The 19,734-nt window shown below is 41.3% G+C and overlaps 1 protein-coding gene across 5 annotated transcripts in view; it reads left to right on the forward strand.

Moving 5' to 3' along the window:
• The window catches only part of SMG1 (SMG1 nonsense mediated mRNA decay associated PI3K related kinase), a 147,049-nt gene that overhangs the window by 78,482 nt on the left and 48,833 nt on the right, over positions 1-19,734 (forward strand). For all 5 annotated transcript variants that reach the window (XM_029576036.1, XM_029576040.1, XM_029576038.1 and 2 more), the window contains 9 exons: positions 349-633; positions 7,065-7,209; positions 7,414-7,552; positions 7,688-7,918; positions 9,114-9,291; positions 10,306-10,467; positions 16,729-16,946; positions 17,643-17,797; positions 17,893-18,115. In XM_029576036.1, the coding sequence (XP_029431896.1) occupies positions 349-633; positions 7,065-7,209; positions 7,414-7,552; positions 7,688-7,918; positions 9,114-9,291; positions 10,306-10,467; positions 16,729-16,946; positions 17,643-17,797; positions 17,893-18,115 (1,736 nt within the window). The remainder of the gene's footprint in view (positions 1-348; positions 634-7,064; positions 7,210-7,413; positions 7,553-7,687; positions 7,919-9,113; positions 9,292-10,305; positions 10,468-16,728; positions 16,947-17,642; positions 17,798-17,892; positions 18,116-19,734) is intronic.

Here is a 19,734-nt window from a genome sequence, read left to right on the forward strand (position 1 = left end):
TGTTGCGCTAGGTCATATCTACTTAAGCTTAATAGTTGAAAAATCATTTTCTAAAAAACAAACACAGCACAGTAAAATGCTTTAGGAGTTGGGGATGATACATTCAGGAGCTAACATCACTGGGCAGTGCATATTTTATTGTCTTATATTAACGTCTGAAATTATTATGAGCATTGCATTCTGTTAGTATTGTTTTACATTGGAACACCAGTTTGTGTTGTCATTTCATATTGATTCTAATAAATTTCCTGTATTTGCCAGCTCTATGCAGTACCTGAATATAACATGCCTTGAGCTACTAATGAAAAGGCATGAGCTAAACAAACAAAACTCTCTATGCTTTTGCAGGACAATCTACCCATGCAATGGAAATGCTGAGTTCTTGTGCCATATCCTTTTGTAAATCAGCCAAAGCAGAGTATGCGGTAGCTAAATCAATTCTTACATTGGCTAAATGGATCCAAGCTGAATGGAAAGAGATTTCTGGGCAACTGAAGCAAGTTTACAGAATACGGCAGCAACAGAACTTTACTGGTCTTTCTACTCTGAGTAAAAACATACATGCTTTGATTGAACTGCCACCTGTTAGTACAATAGAAGATGAGTATCCCCGGATTGAGAGTGAATCTACAGGTGAGTTTTTCTCTCAACTTAAATTTAATGGGGGAGAAGAGAACTTTTCATGATCACAAAGTTCAGGAGCTGTTATGGGCTTCAGCGTAGAACACAGCGTATATCCTATTTCCTGTTCTACCCTGGATCAGTCCAGGCAAGTGGCTTTATGTATTCCTCCCAGCAGATGGAGGCAGAGAACAAAACTCTGCAGTCCCTCAGTGTTGGGGCTCGGGCAGGCCCCGAAGGAGGAAGACTTGTCAGATATACGGATGATCCTGATCAGCTGCAAGGGAGTCCGGTGGGGCTGGACAAGGATCCTGTTGGTGCCCTGGGAGATCCAATGTGGGATCTAGACCAGGACCCAGTGGATGCGTTGGGGAATCCAATGCAGGATACAGATACACAAGATCCGGATGTGGTTTCGGTCGTGGAAGATGATCATCAGTGAGTGGTCCGGTTGTTTCGCATAGAGGAACCGGGTCCATTGATTCCCCAGGTGCTGAAGGAACTCGGGAATAAAGCCATCCAGGAGGACTCGGACAAGGAAGGGGTGAACCCGCTCCTGGAGGGATTGCGGGAACTCACACAGCATTCCCGTTGCTGAAGCAGGTGAAGAAGTTGATGGATCGGGAGTGGGAATCACCTGAAGTGGGCCTGAAGGTAACAAGAGCAATGGGGAATCTATTTCCCTTGCCAGAACAGACCTTGGCGTCGTGAGAATTCTCAAGGTGGATGCAGCCACCTGCTTCAGCAACGGGAATGCTGTGGGAGTCCCCGCAATCCCTCCAGGAGCGGGTTCACCCCTTCCTTGTCTGCGGTTACCAAAAAGACCATCCCGATAGCGGGAGCGGCGGCCCTAAAAGATATCCAGGATAGGAAGCTGGAGATTCTGCTCAAGCAGCTGTTAAAAGTTTCAGCTTTGACTCTTAGTGTAGTGGTGTGCGACAGTCTGATGCAGAGAGCCAGTTTGTCCTGGGTGCAAAAGGCACATGACAAGCAGTTAGAAGCAGTGGCTCACGCAGCGCAGGTGGCCCGCTTAGAGGCGGGGGGTGGCCTATGTGGCCGATGCTCTGTACGACATGGCCCGAACTGCTGCTAGAAATATGGTCTCTGTGGTGGTGGCGCAAAGGCTCTCTTGTGGCTGCAAAATTGGTCAGTGGATGTATGGTCTGAAGCCCAGCTATCAAACCCTCCCCTTCAGGGGGAGGATTCTCTTTGGGAGCAGTTTGTGAAGCAGTTGGGAGAGTCAAAGGGCAACAGAATGCCTGAGAACAAGAAGAGCCCTAAGAAGTCTTTTCTGCTTCGAGCCCGTTTTCGAGAAGCTAGAAGATTTCATGCCGGTAGGATCCCTGCTCCGGCATTGCAGAAGCAGAGTTCTGGCAGACAGCAGTCCTTTCAGAATCAGTGCAGGCCCCCGAGGAACGGTGGTTCCCAAGGGGGGTGGGGGTGGAAACAAGATTGGGCAATGAAGGTGTCTTGGTCCGCTCCTCCCTGGAGGCTATCGAAGGGAGGCTGTCTCTTTTACGAGGAGAGGACCAGAATTACGTCGGGCCAGTGGGTCCTGAAGGTGATAAGAGACTGTTAGGCCTTAGAATTTTCTCGGCCGCTCAGGGACGCCTTTGTAGTTTCCTGCTGTGTATCTCACTGCAAGCAAGAGGCGGTGTGAGACACTACATCGGTTACAACTTCTGCACGCCATCGTTCTGGTGCCTCCTCATGACAGGGTCCAGGGCAGGTATTCCATATACTTCGTGGTGCCAAAGACAGAGGAGACCTTTCGGTCCATTCTCGATCTGCAGAAGGTAAATGCTGCCCTCAGAGTGCTGCGTTTTCGGATGGAGACGTGTACGATGATAACGGCGGTACGTAAAGGGGCGTTTCTAGTGTCGTTGGACTTGACAGAGGCCTATTTTCATAAGCCCATTTGGACTGAACACCAGAAGTTTCTGAGGTTTGTGGGTCTGGGAGAACACTTCCAATTTCGAACTCTTCCCTTTTGACGTCACGTACGTTCACAAAGCTGATGGTGGTAGTGGCAGCGGCAGCACTCAAGAAGGAAGGAATCCTGGTGCACCCTTACCTGGATGATTGGCTGATACGGGCGAAGTCAGAGGTGGAGTGTGATTGCTCAGTCCAGCAGGTGCTGCAGATTCTGGAGTCATTGGGCTGGGTAATGAACCTCACAAAGTCATCTGAGGTCTACCCTGTCGGAGTATCTGGGAGCACGTGGCGATACCTGGCTGGGGAAGGTGTTTCTGACTACGGAGAGAGTCCTCAAGTTACAGAGTCAGGTGTTCGGCTACTTCGATGCCCAAGGTCCGGGATTACCTGCAGGTCCTGGGTTCCATGGCATCTACACTGGAATTAGTGCCATGGGCCTTTGCTCTCATGCGTCCACTGCAGGGGCTTGTTTATCCCATTGGCATAAATCAAGGGGGCTCCACCCTTAAGTCTCTGTTCACCCAAGGTTTATTGAGGTTTAAGGTAGATATCTTGGCTTAGGTACAGATCAATACTGCGGGACTGCAGGTAGCGCACTCGGTTATGTAGCAGTGTCTCAAAGTTTTGTTCTCTGCCTCCATCTGCTGGTAGTGATGCATAAACCCACTTGTCTAGACTGATCCATGGTACCTCAGGAACGAAAATTAGCAGGTAAGAACCAATTTTCCTATTGGAATGGGTAGTTTTGCATTCTGAAATACACTGGATTTAGAACATTTATAATCAAATATGAGGTCACGCTTTGTGAAAAGTCTGTTTTGTTCTCCCCCCCCCCCCCCCTCCCCCACTTAGCACCATGGAACTGAATGAACTAATGAAAAGAGACAAAGTGAAATGAATTCTTATAGGGAAATTCTGTTTTACTTGCTGTATCTTCCTTTTTCTGTAGGTGCAGCTCTCTGGTATTGAAAGAAATACTTCTATATAAAAGTTTTAAATTATTTGCAAATATGTACATTAAGATACTTTAATATAAAATTACAATTTATAAATGTTGTGTGTAGGGTTTTTCTGAAAGTAGACCTTGGGGTGTTCTCCATAAAATTGTCAAACTTTTTTCTTTTATGAGACTGGGGAGAGGGTGCTTATGTAGAGCATGGCCATGCTCCCCTTAGTGTAGCCGTTTTTAATGCAGCCATATTCTGTATATAATACTCTTAATAAATTGGTTGCTAATGCCCACTTTGCCAAATGTGCTATTTTTAAAAGTTAACTTCTGGTAATCTTCCCAAAATAGTATTTTTTTTTTTAGTACATAGGGATGTAAAATATTAAATGGTTAACCATTTGAGTCCTGAGCTTTGCCATATAACCATTTTAATATATTAGCAGTGAGGTGGACCTCTGTTGGCTCTTTCGCATCCTGGCTGAGGTCCTTGCAGTGGGCTTTGGGGTGGAGATGGGGCTGCTGCCGTTGTACTCATGGTGCTGATGCAGTTCTGCCAGACCAGATGAGCTCCAACAGCTGCTCCTGCAACTTTCCCTCTGTCTAGCATTACTTCACAGCTGCCACTGTGCTTCGATTCTATTCTGTTACAGTACTGCATTCCCACCCCCATCGCCTTCTCTGTACTTTGCACAATTAAACTCTGGAATTTGTTGCCAGAGGATGTGGTTAGTGCAGTTAGTATAGCTGTGTTTAAAAAAGGATTGGATAAGTTCTTGGAGGAGAAGTCCATTACCTGCTATTAAGTTCACCTAGAGAATAGCCACTGCTATTAGCAATGGTTACATGGAATAGAATTAGTTTTTGGGTACTTGCCAGGTTCTTATGGCCTGGATTGGCCACTGTTGGAAGCAGGATGCTGGGCTTGATGGACCCTTGGGCTGACCCAGTATGGCATGTTCTTATGTTATAATTTCAGTTGTTTAAATGGATATGTTTATAAGGATATTTACATCCCTAATACATAGGCCAATAATCCATAACATTTTTATTAGGCAGTATCCACTATGTACTTTGCAGGTCTCAGGTGCTACATATTTAAAAAAAATGAATACTATAAAAATGGGAAAAAATATTTCCTTATTGTCCATGCCAGACAAGTCCAAACAAGTGGGCTATGTCCCTCTGCCAGCAGATGAGGAGAAAATAAAAGCTCAAAGCTGACTTTACTACCCCTAATAGGGGACTGCTGCTGCCTCAGCTCCTCAGAATTTTTCTCTGTCTCCAGCAGATGGTGCTACAACTAGCAGTAGGCTGCTTCCAGAAAGGCTTTAGGCCCAGATTCCTGGTGAAGTATAGGCAGAGTTTTAGGGGCACTCTGGGAGATTTGGTCCTGGTAGGACTGATTCTCTTGTCCCTCTCTCCCCTGAACATATTCAGTTGGGTCTGAGTTGCCACCCTAATGGGTCAAGCACCAGCTGATTCTGTTCCCTTGGTGGGTCTGGCAGTAGGAATTGCTGACAGCACACTCTCCCTCTATTCTTGGAGAGCAACTAGGAGGGAGTAAAGTTTTATGTAAAACAAAAAGCTCTTTCTCTGGTTTGCTTCCTGGTCTCCTATAGTCCAAGAAAACAAACCGGTAACCGATCCAAGATGGCAGATAGCAACAGACACAAGATTCAATAAAGTCCATTTCACACCGATTCTACTTTTTGTGTCTGTTGCTATCTCCTATAGTGCTGTGCTGGATTTGAACTCTGTTAGGGGGTCTGAAGTGATCGCTGTCCTCCACGCCATTTGCTATAAAAAGAGGAGAGGCTGCATAAAAGTCAAGGTGGCTCAGTGTGTCTGCCGCTGCATTCTGCCTGGCTTGTGAGTAGGCAGGTGGCTGTGTTCTGTGGAAGGATGGGACCCTGCCAAGAGCAAAACTGGGTTCCTCAGATCAAGCTTTGGCCCCTGCATCACAGTAGTGCACATGGAACAAGGCCTGGTTGGCGCGTCTGTTTTGATAGCATCAGCAGACTTTTTTTTTTTTCTCGCTGCTTGTGCCAAAAATAAAAAAAATAAAAATTCAAGTATACCAGGCTCTTTACTCTCCCTCTTCCCTCCGATAATCAAACAAAAATGTTCATGGGGATTACATATTTACCTTCAGGGATAGCAGAGCCTGTGCAGCTGCAGATCTTCACGGAGTTACTTCAGCAGGCAACCTCGCATACCTGTAGGAGCAATTCTGTCCTCCCCTCTCTGATAGAGAAATGGAGGGAATGGCCTGCAGAAACAGTTTTCTTCCCCCTCTATACAAATTCAATTTCCCAGAGAGTACTCTAAGGCCAAATTAGACTTGTGAGGCTATAGATTGTTGTAACCTGTTTAAAAAAAACAAATCCCAGGGCGATCCTGTTTGGGCAGTGTCTTTTGGTTTCTTCTTCAAGACCTTCCTATCTTTATCCACTCACACAGAAGAACTTTAGATTAGCCTTGGCAGTATTTGGGATGCTAGTGCACTCCATTGGCTGGGACATAGTGGTTTCTAAGACATTGATTTCTGGAGGAATCAAGAAGATGAGCACTTTGGCGTGCTCCAGCAAGAGTTTACAGGTCCTAGAGAGCCAAGGAGGGTATAGGACTCCTCATAGGTAGAATCGGAACCTGTCTTTCCAGAGGATAATGGCAGGGCAGCTTTTGCATTCCTGCTCTGAGTACCTCTATGTGGGTGTGCAGGCTGGGAGAGGCTACACCTTGGACATAGGAATCCTAGCTTGGCTTTCTCCTGCCTAGTCTGGGTGAAAGCTTGGGTATATCCCACTTGTCTGGACTGATCTGGCATGGATGATAAGTTTAAATTTCACCTTCCTTACCTGTTAGTTTCCTTTTTTTTTTTTAAGTCCTGCTAGACCAGTCTAGAACCTATGCAGGGAATCTGTAGTTATCAAGGGGGCTCAGTCTGAAAAGTTCAGAAAACTAGCTGCGAAGTAACTTTGCTTAAACATGACCTTGGTGTAGGGATTATCTATTTCCTAGGTTAATGACCCTGGAGTGAAGCTTCTTGGCTGTATCAGGTTTTGTTGATTTGGAAACCCAAAACATTTGTCTTTGATGGTCTTGTCTTAGCTTTGGCATAGGATGCTGAAGGCAGCAGCAGACCCCTGTAGGGAGAATGAAGTCATTTGAAGTGCTGTAGAGTCTTCCTGCATCCTTCTTGCTAGCAGTGATTTCTTGTAATGTGTGTTGATTGTTAATCTAGTTTAATACAAAGTAGCATTGTATGCTTTAAGCCCATAGTTAGACACTTTCTTTTAAAATGTGCCTCTTGTTTAAGAGGAGCTAAATATTTCTTAAGGGTAGCAATATTTGTGGTGGTGTTTCTACCAGATTTCATTTCATATATGGGTGATGGCATCTAACAAATGTCATACAGGAAGTACATTACTGAAATGGTAGTTTGTGGTAATATGTTAAAGAGAAATAGAATGCTCGGCTATGCTTGTTTTTCTCAGTTTTGCATGATTTTGCTTTGCTAATAAAGATGCAATAATATACTGCTTTATTTCTCAATCAGTGAATATTGGTGTTGGAGAACCTGATTTCATTTTGGGTCAGCTGTACCACTTGTCTTCTGTGCAAGCTCCCGAAGTGGCTAAGTCCTGGGCAGCACTGGCTAGCTGGGCTTATAGATGGGGTAGAAAAGTGGTTGATAATGCTAGGTGAGTAATTATTTTTTTATTGAATTTTAGCAAATATGTTGTGACTTAAAAAAAAAAAGCATCCAAGTAGTAGGCTGTCATGTTTTCCTAAAAATAACCCAGAAATCTAAATTACAGATATCTTCCTATGTGTTATTTCTAAGATATTGCCTGGGCATATAAGTCATGTTTTGAGTAAAACTAACTTCTTTTGAAATGTTACAGTCAAGGAGAAGGAGTGCGTCTGCTTCCTGGTGAGAAATCTGAAGTTCAGAACTTGCTCCCAGACAATGTTTCAGAAGAAGACAAAGAAAAGATCTATGGTATTCTTGGGCAAGCAATGTGCCGACCAGCAGGGATTCAGGTAAGTAGAATCTGGCTGCCTTAAAACAACTTAAAATCTGACCTTTTGTATTTCATGCGCGGTCTGACAGAGTCATCCAATAAAAAGTTTCCCCTCCTAGCTTTAAGTTTCAGATCTTTTGATTTCTTGCGTTAGGATGAAGATATGACGCTGCAAATCACAGAGAGCGAAGACAGTGAAGAAGATGATATGGTGGATGTTATCTGGCGTCAGCTGCTGACCAGTTGCCCTTGGCTTGCAGATCTGGATGAGGTGGCTTCAGAGGGGCTAATCAAATTGTGGAGGAAAGTTGTTGACCGGATCTTCAGTCTTTATAAACTGTCGTGCAGTGCATATTTTACCTTCCTTAAACTTAATGCTGGTCAGGTATGCTGTAATGTTTTCTAGTGACAGTTTCTTACAAAGTAATTTTGTGTTAACTAATTAATTTAATTATAGGACCCTTATTGAATATAAATGTTTAATTTTGTGTTGTTTTTCACACTTAACACTTCGATTATCACTTTTTTTTTTTGTGCAAGATACTTTTACTTTCTAAGGTACTGAATCTTGACAAATGAGTTGTACTTAGTAGCTGTGACTTTAACATGTTACTGTCAAGGCTAGCTTAGCTTCTTCCCACTGGGAAGCTTTGACTTCCTGCTTTTAGTAGTCAATTGCTGAACTGCATTTTGTGTATTGCGGGGGTGGACAACTTCAGTCTTTCAGGGCCCTTAGCCAGTTGGGTTTTCAGGATATTTTTAATGACTGTGCATGAGAGAGATTTGCACGTACACTGCCTCAGTTTTATGCAAATCTTTTCTGCATATTTATTTGGATTATTCTGAAACTCAACAACTTAAGGACTTTTGAGGACTGATGTAGTTAGTGGTCTGTAGAAAATGAAGACTCTGTTTTTGTTTGCTGTGTGAGATGCAAGTATTATTTTAAAGCCTGAAAACTTTTGGTAGCCAAAGTGAATAACTTGGGCTAGAGATTTGTTTTGTTTGAAAATGACAGTCTAGTTTTGAAGTAAAATCTTTACTGCTGTCTTCTGAAAGATCTTAGTGCAGTTTGGGGTAAGGTTAGTAAGTGCCATCCTTCACTTCTTGGAGCACATTTTCTCTGTCACACTGAAACATTCCTGACTGATAGTAAAAGTTCAGTATCTCAGAAGTGGTGCATGTAAAAGTACAGCTCCCTGGAGTGGGGGTTTTCAAAAAATATTTGGTTAGCATTCCTTGATTTACATATCTAGAACAATTGTACGCCTTCCCTTTAAGAAATATACTCAGAATGGTAGTCACCGTTCATACGTACGTATGTGAAATTTATTAGCACTTGTAGGCTATTTTAAGGTGACTATGCAATTCACATACCTAAAATAAAACTGTTGTATTTGCACATCTGGCAGAATTAGACATTTAAACATACAGTTAACCAGGAACAAATAAAATAGCCTTTAGGGTTCTCTTTCTCCTCTTCTGTATGCTCCTGACAACCATCTGAATGCTATTTTGCCATCAGTAGTAATAAAAGCAGCAGCTTGATATGAAAGTTGGTCACGCTTAGATTCTTGTAGGTCCCTGTGGATGAAGATGATCCAAGATTGCATTTAAGAAGCACTTCCAAACAAAGCACAGATGATGTGATTGTGATGGCAACATTGAGGTTGTTGAGGCTGCTTGTGAAACATGCAGGAGAACTTAGACAATATTTGGAGCAAGGTCTTGAAACAACACCTACAGCTCCATGGAGAGGTACATAATTTCAGTTTAAATACATTAATTGAGCTGTAACAAAGTGAACAAACTGTTTTGGGGCTTTTAGAGGTCAGTATTCAGTGCATTTGTCCAGTTAAGTTTGGGATGTACCCAGACAAATGGTAGGATTTAAAAATTCCCACATGCTTGAACGCCTCTGGGTTATCCAGTTAAGTCAGAGGTAGCCAACTCCAGTCCGCAAGAGCCATTGACAGGTCTGGTTTTCAGGATTTTCACACTGAATTTGCATGCGATATATTTGCATATGACTGGTGCATGCAAATCTCATGCATATTTATTATGGATATCATGAAAACCAAGTCTGTTCATGGCTCTTGAGGACTGGAATTGGCCACCCCTGCACTAAGTGGTTAGCTGGATAAAACTTCCAGGGGCTGAGCTAAGTTTATCTGGCTAAGTTAGCCTCATTTTAGGGAGACCTAATGTTATCCAGCTAGCTTCCCAAACTCCACCTTAGTCTTTGGCAATTTCTCTTGTTCTATGAACTAGAATATTGTGGGGACAATTCTTTGTCAGTTTTCTGCCAATAGGTGTAAACAAACTAATGACTTACATTCTTGCTATTGCAAAAAGAGAAAAATAATTTATTAATAAACTGACCTTTTCTGAGCTTTGCTTAGGTCCTCTCTTGCTTTCCCTTTAAAAGCAAAGGCAGGATAGTCGGGAGGCCCGAATATACGAGGTGGGATGATTTTAGCAAAGCTTCCCAGCACACTTCATTCTGGACTGTTTATTTGCTTAATAATCGGTTTAATACTTGGAAACCTGACTTGGGATTTGAACTCTGCAGTTCCTTCAAAAAAATTGTATGCAGAACAGAATATCTCTTAATATCTGGCTGTATTAATTCTTACGATTCTTTTGGTGACTTGTCTGAATTTTAGATGAATTGTAGTAGCTCTTACCTGATAGAAAAAAAGGTCACTGCATCATTAATAATGGTTTTTGATGAGTTCAGTGCGTAGTAATGAGCATTTTTCTGCCTGGCAGGTATTATTCCACAGCTCTTCTCTCGGCTGAATCATCCAGAAGTGTATGTTCGCCAAAGCATTTGCAATTTACTATGCCGAGTTGCTCATGATTCTCCACATCTCATTTTGTACCCTGCCATAGTAGGCACTATTTCACTGAGCAGCGAATCCCAGTCATCAGGTAAGGAATGTTTGGAAATTGTCATCGGTTGATTAGGCTCTAATTCTGAAAGGCTCAAAGATCTAATTTCAAGAGGGGTTTTTGTAGTTATTTTTTTGTATTCTCTTCTCCAGTAATGGCAAGAGCTGTAATTCTCAATGGGCAGGCTGGACTTAATTCAGCCACACAAGTGAGCTGGATGACATCAACTCAGAACTTGCTCTCACATGCTCAGAAAGACCTACAAGTCTTTCTACCATCTTTAGAGTCTACTTGGTGGTTTTTCTTCTGCCGAGGCGAAAGGATGTCTACTCACTCTTTCTGCTGCTGCCAGTTTTTTGAGTAATTGGTTTGGTACTTTTTCTTATTTGATTTTTTTTTTTTTTATTTCATTTCTCCCAGTCTTATTTTATTTTGCGTGTTTCTGGGGAAAAAAAGAATATTACATCATTTTTTTCTAAGACCCCCTTCAGCTTATTTTTTCATAATGCAAGAAGAAGAAACCCTTTACGCTCTGAAATGACCAACTATGTTACATGTGAAAGAATGTCTCCTCAAGCACTCTCATACAGGGATCTCAAACTGAAATATTCTCTCTCCTTCAGAAGAAAGGGGCAGGAACAGTTCAAAGGCCAGAACCAATAAGGAGAAGATCAATGTTGGCGGGACACCAGACCAAAGATTTTTCAGCTTCAGTATTGAAGTGCAAGAGTGAGAAGAAAAAAAATCTGTGCTGAGAAGCAATCACTCCCACAAAAGGCGCTACGCTGGGACTTCTTCAGCATTCACAAAATTGGCACTATCCTCTGATGCTGTCTTAGCACCATCAAATGCCATGACGTTGAAGATTCCAGTGCCAATGCTTTTCTGCACCAAAACAGCTGCAATATGGCACACAGACTATTTTTAGACCATTTGCTGACAAAAGCACTCTAACTGTACTTGTGCCAGAGCTGGACACTTCTTCTTTCTTAAAGAAATTTTCTGCCCGGTTAGGTTCATAGGCTTCTGTTCTTCATTGCTGAAGAATCATATGCATCAGGAATAATCAAATCTCCATCTCTTTAAGGGAAAGCCCTTCCTCAGTGGATCTTCCAGTACTACTCTGACTCTAAAGATAACTCGTTCTTTTTTTTTGATTCCTAATCCTGTCACTTGTTGGCGGAATCAACGGGTCTGCCTTTGGACCACTCACCAGACCCTGCTGGAAGCACCACTCTGCCAGAAAACATAACTATCTGGCCTTCCTACTAAAATGGCAGAAACAGTTCTGTACAATTGGAAGAAAAAGTAGTCGAGGGGAAGATTTACCTGATATTCAAAATACATTCAAGCAACTAAGCAATCAATTTCTGTGCTGGTCATAAGTCTCTTCAAGAACTACAGTCTAAGATGTGACAAACCCCTTTGTCAGCCCTTCCAATGGCTGAAATGCTGGGCCTAAATATAAAATGCAGTTTTATCCAGGGTATATAAATGCAACTTCCCCCTATGAATTTGTAGTAATGGAGTTTTGCATTAAAATAAAATTTAAAAAAAACCAAGTAATCCTCTATTACTTCTCTTGGCAAGGATGCAAAGCTACTAGACAATAAGGGGAAAGAGAATCTTCTAGTCAGCAATGTTACAAAATAGAATTTTAGTCCATCAGTTCCATCAGTTTTTTATAACCTTATTCAGAAAATAAGATGCCTTTATTCTGTCTTCTGACTCACAAAGCCAGTGTTTTCCTCATCTTATTGATGCTGAAGAATGTTCCAGGCATCTCATATCTTTCAGTATATTTGAAACAGCTTCAAGATAATCAGCAATAGCAATAGGAGCCAGAAGATTTGCTTGGCTAAAAGCCTCAGGTTTAGCAGACATATATACACAATGAGTTGGTGACCATTCCATGCTTTGGAGGCAACTTATTTAGAGACAAAATTAAGGAGGCTGTGGATCTTTATAAAAGACCACTGCTCAATCCTCCAAACCCCTGTCAGTAACCTCTGAACAACCAGCAACAACCAAACAGAAGACAAATACTCTCGCAGAAAGTACCAGCCACACTTTTTTTTTTTTTTTTAAATCAGAGGCAGCATTCATAGTAGCATCAATAGTAACAGCAAAGATCACTACCTAGAGAGAGGGTCCAACCAGGTGCTACTCAATTCTGTAACAAGCACCACATTTTTGGCTAAAAGTTCAGTTCCACACCTCCCTCAAAGCTCTTCTGGAAGTGGGGGAGACTTAAATTCTTTTATCTCCAGTTGTCCCTCATTACCACAGACCAGAGTTCTCAAAATCATATACAATGGTTCTTCCTAAACTTTCAAAGTTTACCACCTCACTCTATCAAACCCTCATCTGTTCTCCCTGGAACAACCTCAGATATTAATTTAGGAGCTAGCCTTTCTGTTGGCAGCCAATGCGATGGAATAAAGGAAGAGTTTTTACTCTATTTCCTTATCCCAAAAAAGACAGGAGGCCTATATCCTAATTCTGGATTTGAGAAAACTAAACAAATATATCAAGAAAGAAATTCAAACTGAATTCTATAGGCATCCTTTCACATCTAGAAATCAATGTTTGGCTGACAACACTGGATCCTAAAGGATGCTTCGACACACATTTCCATTCAGTCGATCATAGGCAGTGTCCTCGATTCATGGTAGCAGGTAAACCTTTTCAATAGTGAGAACTACTCTTTGGCCTGGCTGCAGCTTCAAGACTTTTCACTAAATGCTTGGCAGTTGTAGCTGCTCATGTCAGAAAAAACATTCTTAGCTTGTCCCTCCTTGAACAACTGGCTAATATTGAGCAAGTCTTGTCAAAAAGTGAGCCAATCCACTTCCTATACTCTCTGCATCCTCCTCTCTAGGATTTATGGTCAGCTTCCAGAAGTTTAATCCAATCTAATTCCAGCTAGTCAATTGGATTTCATAAGTGCATACTTAAATAAGAAGGGAAGAGTATTCTTTCCACTTCAAAAAATGAACACATTAACATGCATAGTTCTTACCCATCTACACATTATAGACCAAGGCATTTTTGGAGATGTTAGGCCACACGGCAGCCACAGTATATCACACTCTTTGCATATCTATATAATGAGACAAGCTCCGAGGCATTTGAAAATTTGCTGGAAGCATTCTTAGCCAGTGACTCACAGGATTCAACTCTCTCTGTAAGCTACTCATTCATTGAGGTGGTGAACTCATCCTTCAAATTGTCTGTGTGTCAGCCCTTTCATCCTCTGCAGGTTCACCAAATATTGACCATGGATGCTTCTCTTAAGGCTGGGGGACACATCTCAACACTGCTGTTGGGGCTTGGAGTATACAAGAGCAGAGACTAAACATTTTAGAACTGAGAGGCCCATATTCAAAGCTGCTCTTGTATTCAAACCATGGGTAAAAGGAATGGTACTGCAAATCCAGGCAACTGGGTGGTAATGTACTACATCAACAAACAAGGAGGAATAGGGTTCTTTGAAATATGCAAGGAAGCATACAAGATATGTTATTTGAGATCACTCAGTTCCATTTTTCTCAATGCCATTTATCTTCCAGACAAAGATAATATTTTGGTAGACCAGTTGAATTGTCATCCTCAACCTCATGAATGGTCAGTCCATCCCGACACAATATGGTTTCTCAATTACTGCCCTTAACAGAAGGCATGAGATTACTACCCTTAACAATAAGCCTTGATGCTTTTGATGCAACTGCAACATCGCTCTCTGCTTCAAAGAAGGGGGTGGGGGGTGGAAGGAAAGGAATTTGGATTCAGAGACAACCAACATGAGCCATGACTCTTTTATAGTCTGGGGTTCTGATGCATAGACATCAAAGGAAAAACACAGGACTGCTTCTATGGCCAAGTCCATAAGCAAAGCATGTCAAGCAAAACTGACTGACTGATATATGGAGGTAATTTGCACGGCGCAGCAGATACTACCATGGAAAGCTTGCTAGGAAGACTGGATGAACCTTTGGTCCTTTTCTGCTGTCATTTCTATGTTTCCTTATCAAGCTTGAAGTCAAATTCCATTAGGGTGCTATTGCAGTGTATTAACATTTAAAAGGTCTTCCAATCACTCCTCACCCAATAGTAGCAAAATTCATTAAAGGTCTTCGCCATTTTTTGCCCTCTCATAAAAATCCCTCATACTTGGTGGGACCCAAATCTAGTACTTCCTCAATTAATGACACCCCCCCCCCCCCCCCAACCAAACCCTTGGCATTGGTGGATCTCCAGGTTCTTTATTGAAAGCTAGTGGTATCTGATAGCAGTGACCTCAGCACACAGAGTAAGCGAACTCCAGGCCTTAATAGTGCATATGCCATATAACCAAAATTAAAAAAATAAAATAAGGGTGGTATTAGGTAAAAACATTGGATGCATTCTTAAATTGTGTAGAGATTCTCCAGTCGCATTAAAAAGGAGTTTGTACAACTGTGAACCAAGCAACATAAAATGGAAGTCATGTACCAAGTGATGGCCATTGCAGTTCTGAAAAGAATACCAAGCCACACCTGCAAAGATATCTGCTATTGCTGGATAAACTGAGCATTCCTTTATAATTGGTTGGTACTACCAGAGAATGGCCTTGCTGAGTTTTTTGTGGCCTTGAAGAACTTTGTTTTAATTAAGAGGCCCATCTTGGATAATCTGGTGTCCTCCAGCACATCATCATCCATCTGAAACCTGTGGGAACTCACCAGCTAGGACAGAAACAGCTTTTGAAACCCACCTATCCAATGCATAAGGGATTATGGTAATGTCCAATCAAAATAGTAATTTCTGTATCTTATGCATTTGCATGAAGGACAAGTAAGCTCAGAAGAAAGTCTTAAAAAACAAAACTGAAGACAAAGGATGAGATCTTTGCCTTGTTCTGCTTGCTACTTGCCAAATAACCCATGCACCTCGTATGTGCCTTTTGTACATACATTTCTGCCTCTGACCTGCTTACAGTTTAGTCCTGGGATGCTAGTAATTTAACCTGTTACTTGTTAGCCTGGATTACAAAGGGTTGCTCCTGCGAGTCAGAAGATGTCATTGACCCAGACCTTTTGAGACCAACAACCTGGACTGTAGTAGAGAGTGAGGGAGCCAGAGACTCTAATCTTATTTGATATTTAAAAAATTCTGATTACATCAAATATAAATATTACTTACAGCTTACTTGAAGTACTTCATACCTGCAAAAGAGGTTTATTCTATTTGGAAAGGTCAAAAGCTTACAGACAGTCTGCTCAATTATTTGGGGTTTTTTTTATGATCCAAATAAACAAGAGCGACCAGTTAAGAAATAAACCTTTTCTGCCTGCATATCTGACTGTTTCCTTTTACAGTACTAAATCTGGGAAACATCTTCAAAGCAGAGTAAAGGCTCATCAAGTCTGAGCAGCTTTCACTTCTTTAGCACACCTTCATTCAGCTTCTGTTCAAGAAATCTTCAAAGCAGCTTCTTGATCCTCTGTTCACACATTTATTAAAACATTACTCTCTAGAATATTTCTGTAAAGCTTGCAGCATTGGCCAGGAAATATTTAACATCTAAATCCTTCTATTCTTTCCCCCATCCTTTCTACACCAGTTTACAATTCCTCTTGCTTATCAAGAACAAATGTCTTAGCTTGGAAATCCCCACTTGTGTGGCTGAAGTCAGTCCTTGTCCAAAGGAGAAAGCAAATTTGCTTAACTGTAGTATGTGGTCTTCTGTAAACAGCAGAACAATTCAGTCACACAATCCCTCGCCATAGAATTGATGTTTAGCATGTGAAATGACTGAGGAGATTTGTACACTGGTAGCTACACAGGAACACCCATGAATGCTAAGAGACTTCCAGGTCTTTCTGAGCTCAGAGCATGTTCCACATAGGCACCATCCAGTGACATCATCCACTTGTGTGACTGAAATTGTCCTGCTTTCTGTGGAGAGAACCTGTTACAGATAAGCAATTTCACTTTCTTACCATTATGGCTTTATGAATGTATCATATCGTGACTTGTGGCACTATTTGTGATAAATGTATTTGCAGCATGGTAACAACAATATTTTTCACATTATTTCCTATGATTTAAATATGAACTCGAGGCCATACCTGTATCAAGTTCAGTACATTTGGTAGTCTTAATATGGCATGAATGTCATAACTAGCACCAAAAAAAATTTAACTGTTCCATTGAAGCTAGTGGAATCAGTGCTGCCTGTGTCGCATTTAAATTGCTGCTCATTTTCTTGCTCTAAATATGGTTTTCAGTGACTTTGACTCCTGTCTTCTTATTTAGGGAACAAGCTGTCTTCTGCCATCCCCACGCTGCTGGGCAATATCCAGGGTGATGAGCTGCTAGGTGGAGAATGTGAAGGAGGAAGCCCTTTAGCTTCACAAGATAGCAATAAGGATGAACTGAAAAATGGACTCAATGAAGATCAAGCGATGATGCAGGACTGTTACAGCAAAATTGTGGAGAAATTGTCATCTGCAAATCCAACAATGGTGTTGCAGGTAGAGAATGAATCTTATTTATATACAAATTATGTAAAATTGTTTAATTGCATGTGGTAGAAATAACATTTTAATAAAATAGTTCAGTGAGTGTACTTCTGCCACCACAACAAATCTAAGCTGGAGTATGACAGTTTTAATTATCTGCTGCTGATTATTGGATTAAGCATAGGAACTTGTATGTTTATCTACCCAGGATGGTAGAGAACCAAAGTGGAAGATAACCAAAACTGCCTCTAAGAAGATGATCAAGCTTCCACAGCTTGGATAGGTTCTAAGTAGCATAGGCCAGAATAACTGGGCAGACTGAATGGGCCAGTTGGTCTTGATCTTCCAGAATCTACTTTGCTTCCCATTATACATCAGAACTGAATGGAAGGTTAAAAAAAACAAAAAACAAACTGAGGAAGAATCCTGGGGAAAGATGTTTAAAAAAAAAATGTGATTATAAAAAGATGCACCCTGTTTCCCCAAAATGTCAGAATATAAGGATCAAATCCTTCTAGGAAAAAAGAAAATGACACGAGACTAAAAACAATTGGATTGGTGGGGATGGGGTTAATGGAGGAATAGAAGCAAGAAATTAGCAGATGTTGCAACTACTTGCAGTGTGTGTTTGTTTTTTTTTTTGGGTTTTTTTTGTTTGGCAAGTAGGTCTTAGAGACTGATGCAGATATTTTGACTCCTTGCATGTAGGTTCAGATGCTTGTGGCAGAGCTGCGCAGGGTTACAGTTCTTTGGGATGAACTCTGGTTGGGAGTTCTATTACAGCAACACATGTACGTACTCAGACGTATCCAGCAACTTGAAGATGAAGTGAAAAGAGTGCAGAACAACAATACTCTTCGCAAGTAAGTTGTAACAAATCTATTTCCACGGATTCTGTGTATTTTAAAACTAGTTGATCTCTGCTGCTGAAACTGAAATATCTCTCTTCATTGGATAGAGAGGAGAAGATGGCAATCATGCGTGAAAAACACACCGCTTTAATGAAGCCCATTGTGTTTGCTTTGGAGCATGTGTGCAGCATCACTGCAGCTCCTGCAGAAACTCCCCATGAAAAATGGTTTCAGGACAATTATGGAGATGCAATTGAGAATGCACTGGAAAAATTGAGGAATCCATCAAATCCTGCCAATCCGGGAAACAGTTGGATGCCTTTTAAACAGGTTTGTTAAGTATAACTCACTAATAATATGTAAATCATTTTCATATACATCCACCTAGATTTCAAGTGGGCATGTGTCTAGGGATGTTTCACTCAAAGGAGGTGCCTGATTGAGCCAGGTAACTCTCTAACCTAGCGATAGCAGCTCATCAAATGTTGCATAACAGAGGGGGGACATCTGGACAGAGGTGTCCTTTATTGCTGAAGAGAAAAGCAAAAGAGCCCACATTTTTGGAGGAGATCTCCTTACCCCCTGCCATGGGCTCCTGGGGGTCCTGTAAAAGACAATGAAGATCCTATCATATAGGGGGATGCGAGATGCAAAAATGGCCAATTATAAATTAGGGAAGGTTTTGGAGGTACATCTAATTAGAAAAAGATTGCCATGTCATTGAGGAGAGAGCTGGCCATTTCTGTGTTTCTTTACTATATTATTTTTCTTGGATTTCATCCTTTGAGATCCTTTCTCAAATCTCAAAGGATTTCATCCTTTGAGATCCTTTGATTTCATCCTTTGAGATCATGAGACCATGTAAACCGCCTCCCCGGCGATAGTTATTTCTGTTAAATGTGAACCGGAGTGATATGTATTGTATACAGGAACTTCCGGTATATAAAAACCAAAAATAAATAAATAAATGCTGTGGCTTGCATTTATTTTCCTTGGTGCTTTTGGAGTGACAGGTACAGTTAAAGCCATCTTGATCATGGGGAAAAAAATTACATCTTATTTCTCAACTTCTTGATCCTGAGATATTTTTCAGACCTTTGTTAGAGTAGTCCAAGAAAACAAAGAGGTAGGCGATCTATGATAGCCGTCAGGATAATAAAAACAAAATAGATGCCTCAGTCGTATTTCGATTGTTTATTCAAAGAAAGATGTGTTCAGAGGATGCCCGACTCAGGCCGAGTTTCGCAGCTTGTTAGCCGCTGCCTCAGGGGCTTGAACACTTCAGATTCCAAACCGACACTCTGCAAATTAGTTTCATCAAACGTACAGCAAATTTAAGAACAACGTCATTGGTAGCATACCGCACTCAATCTGACATTGAATCACTTTGTTAGAGTAGGGCATGTCTGATAATTAAAAGGGTATTGCTAATGAAGATTATGGCGATAAATGATATAGTTTAGGAGGATGACTGTTATGTACTGGCACAATTAAAATAAGCATGAGCTGTGAGTTATGGATATTCATAAACAAAAACGAAGAATAGTACTTTGGATAAAGGGCTGCTTGAGAAATACATCTTGACTTTAGAGTTTTCTTAAATCTGGAATAATACAAGCATAGGAATCACAAATTACTTAATGCTTGGGAAACTTGAGTCTGGTATATTGGTGTCATTAGCCCACAGCCTCCGTAAAACATATATCCTTCTTCTAAGCCTAAGAACAAATGCTTTGAGTCTGGATTAAGCAGGAGGATTTAAAGAGATTAAGAAAATGCATTCTTAGATTTATATGGAAGGGAGAAAAAAGCTAGGATAAGCTTGAAGTTGACTAGGCTTAAGAATGAAGGCAGTTGGGGTTTTCAGACATTGCTAAATGTAATTTAGCAGCACAGTTAAGACATGTTTAAGTGGCTAATGGGCATCCATACATATATAGACAGGGGTG

Source organism: Rhinatrema bivittatum, chromosome 14 (assembly GCF_901001135.1).
Source record: "Rhinatrema bivittatum chromosome 14, aRhiBiv1.1, whole genome shotgun sequence".
In the NCBI taxonomy this organism is placed as follows: domain Eukaryota; kingdom Metazoa; phylum Chordata; class Amphibia; order Gymnophiona; family Rhinatrematidae; genus Rhinatrema; species Rhinatrema bivittatum.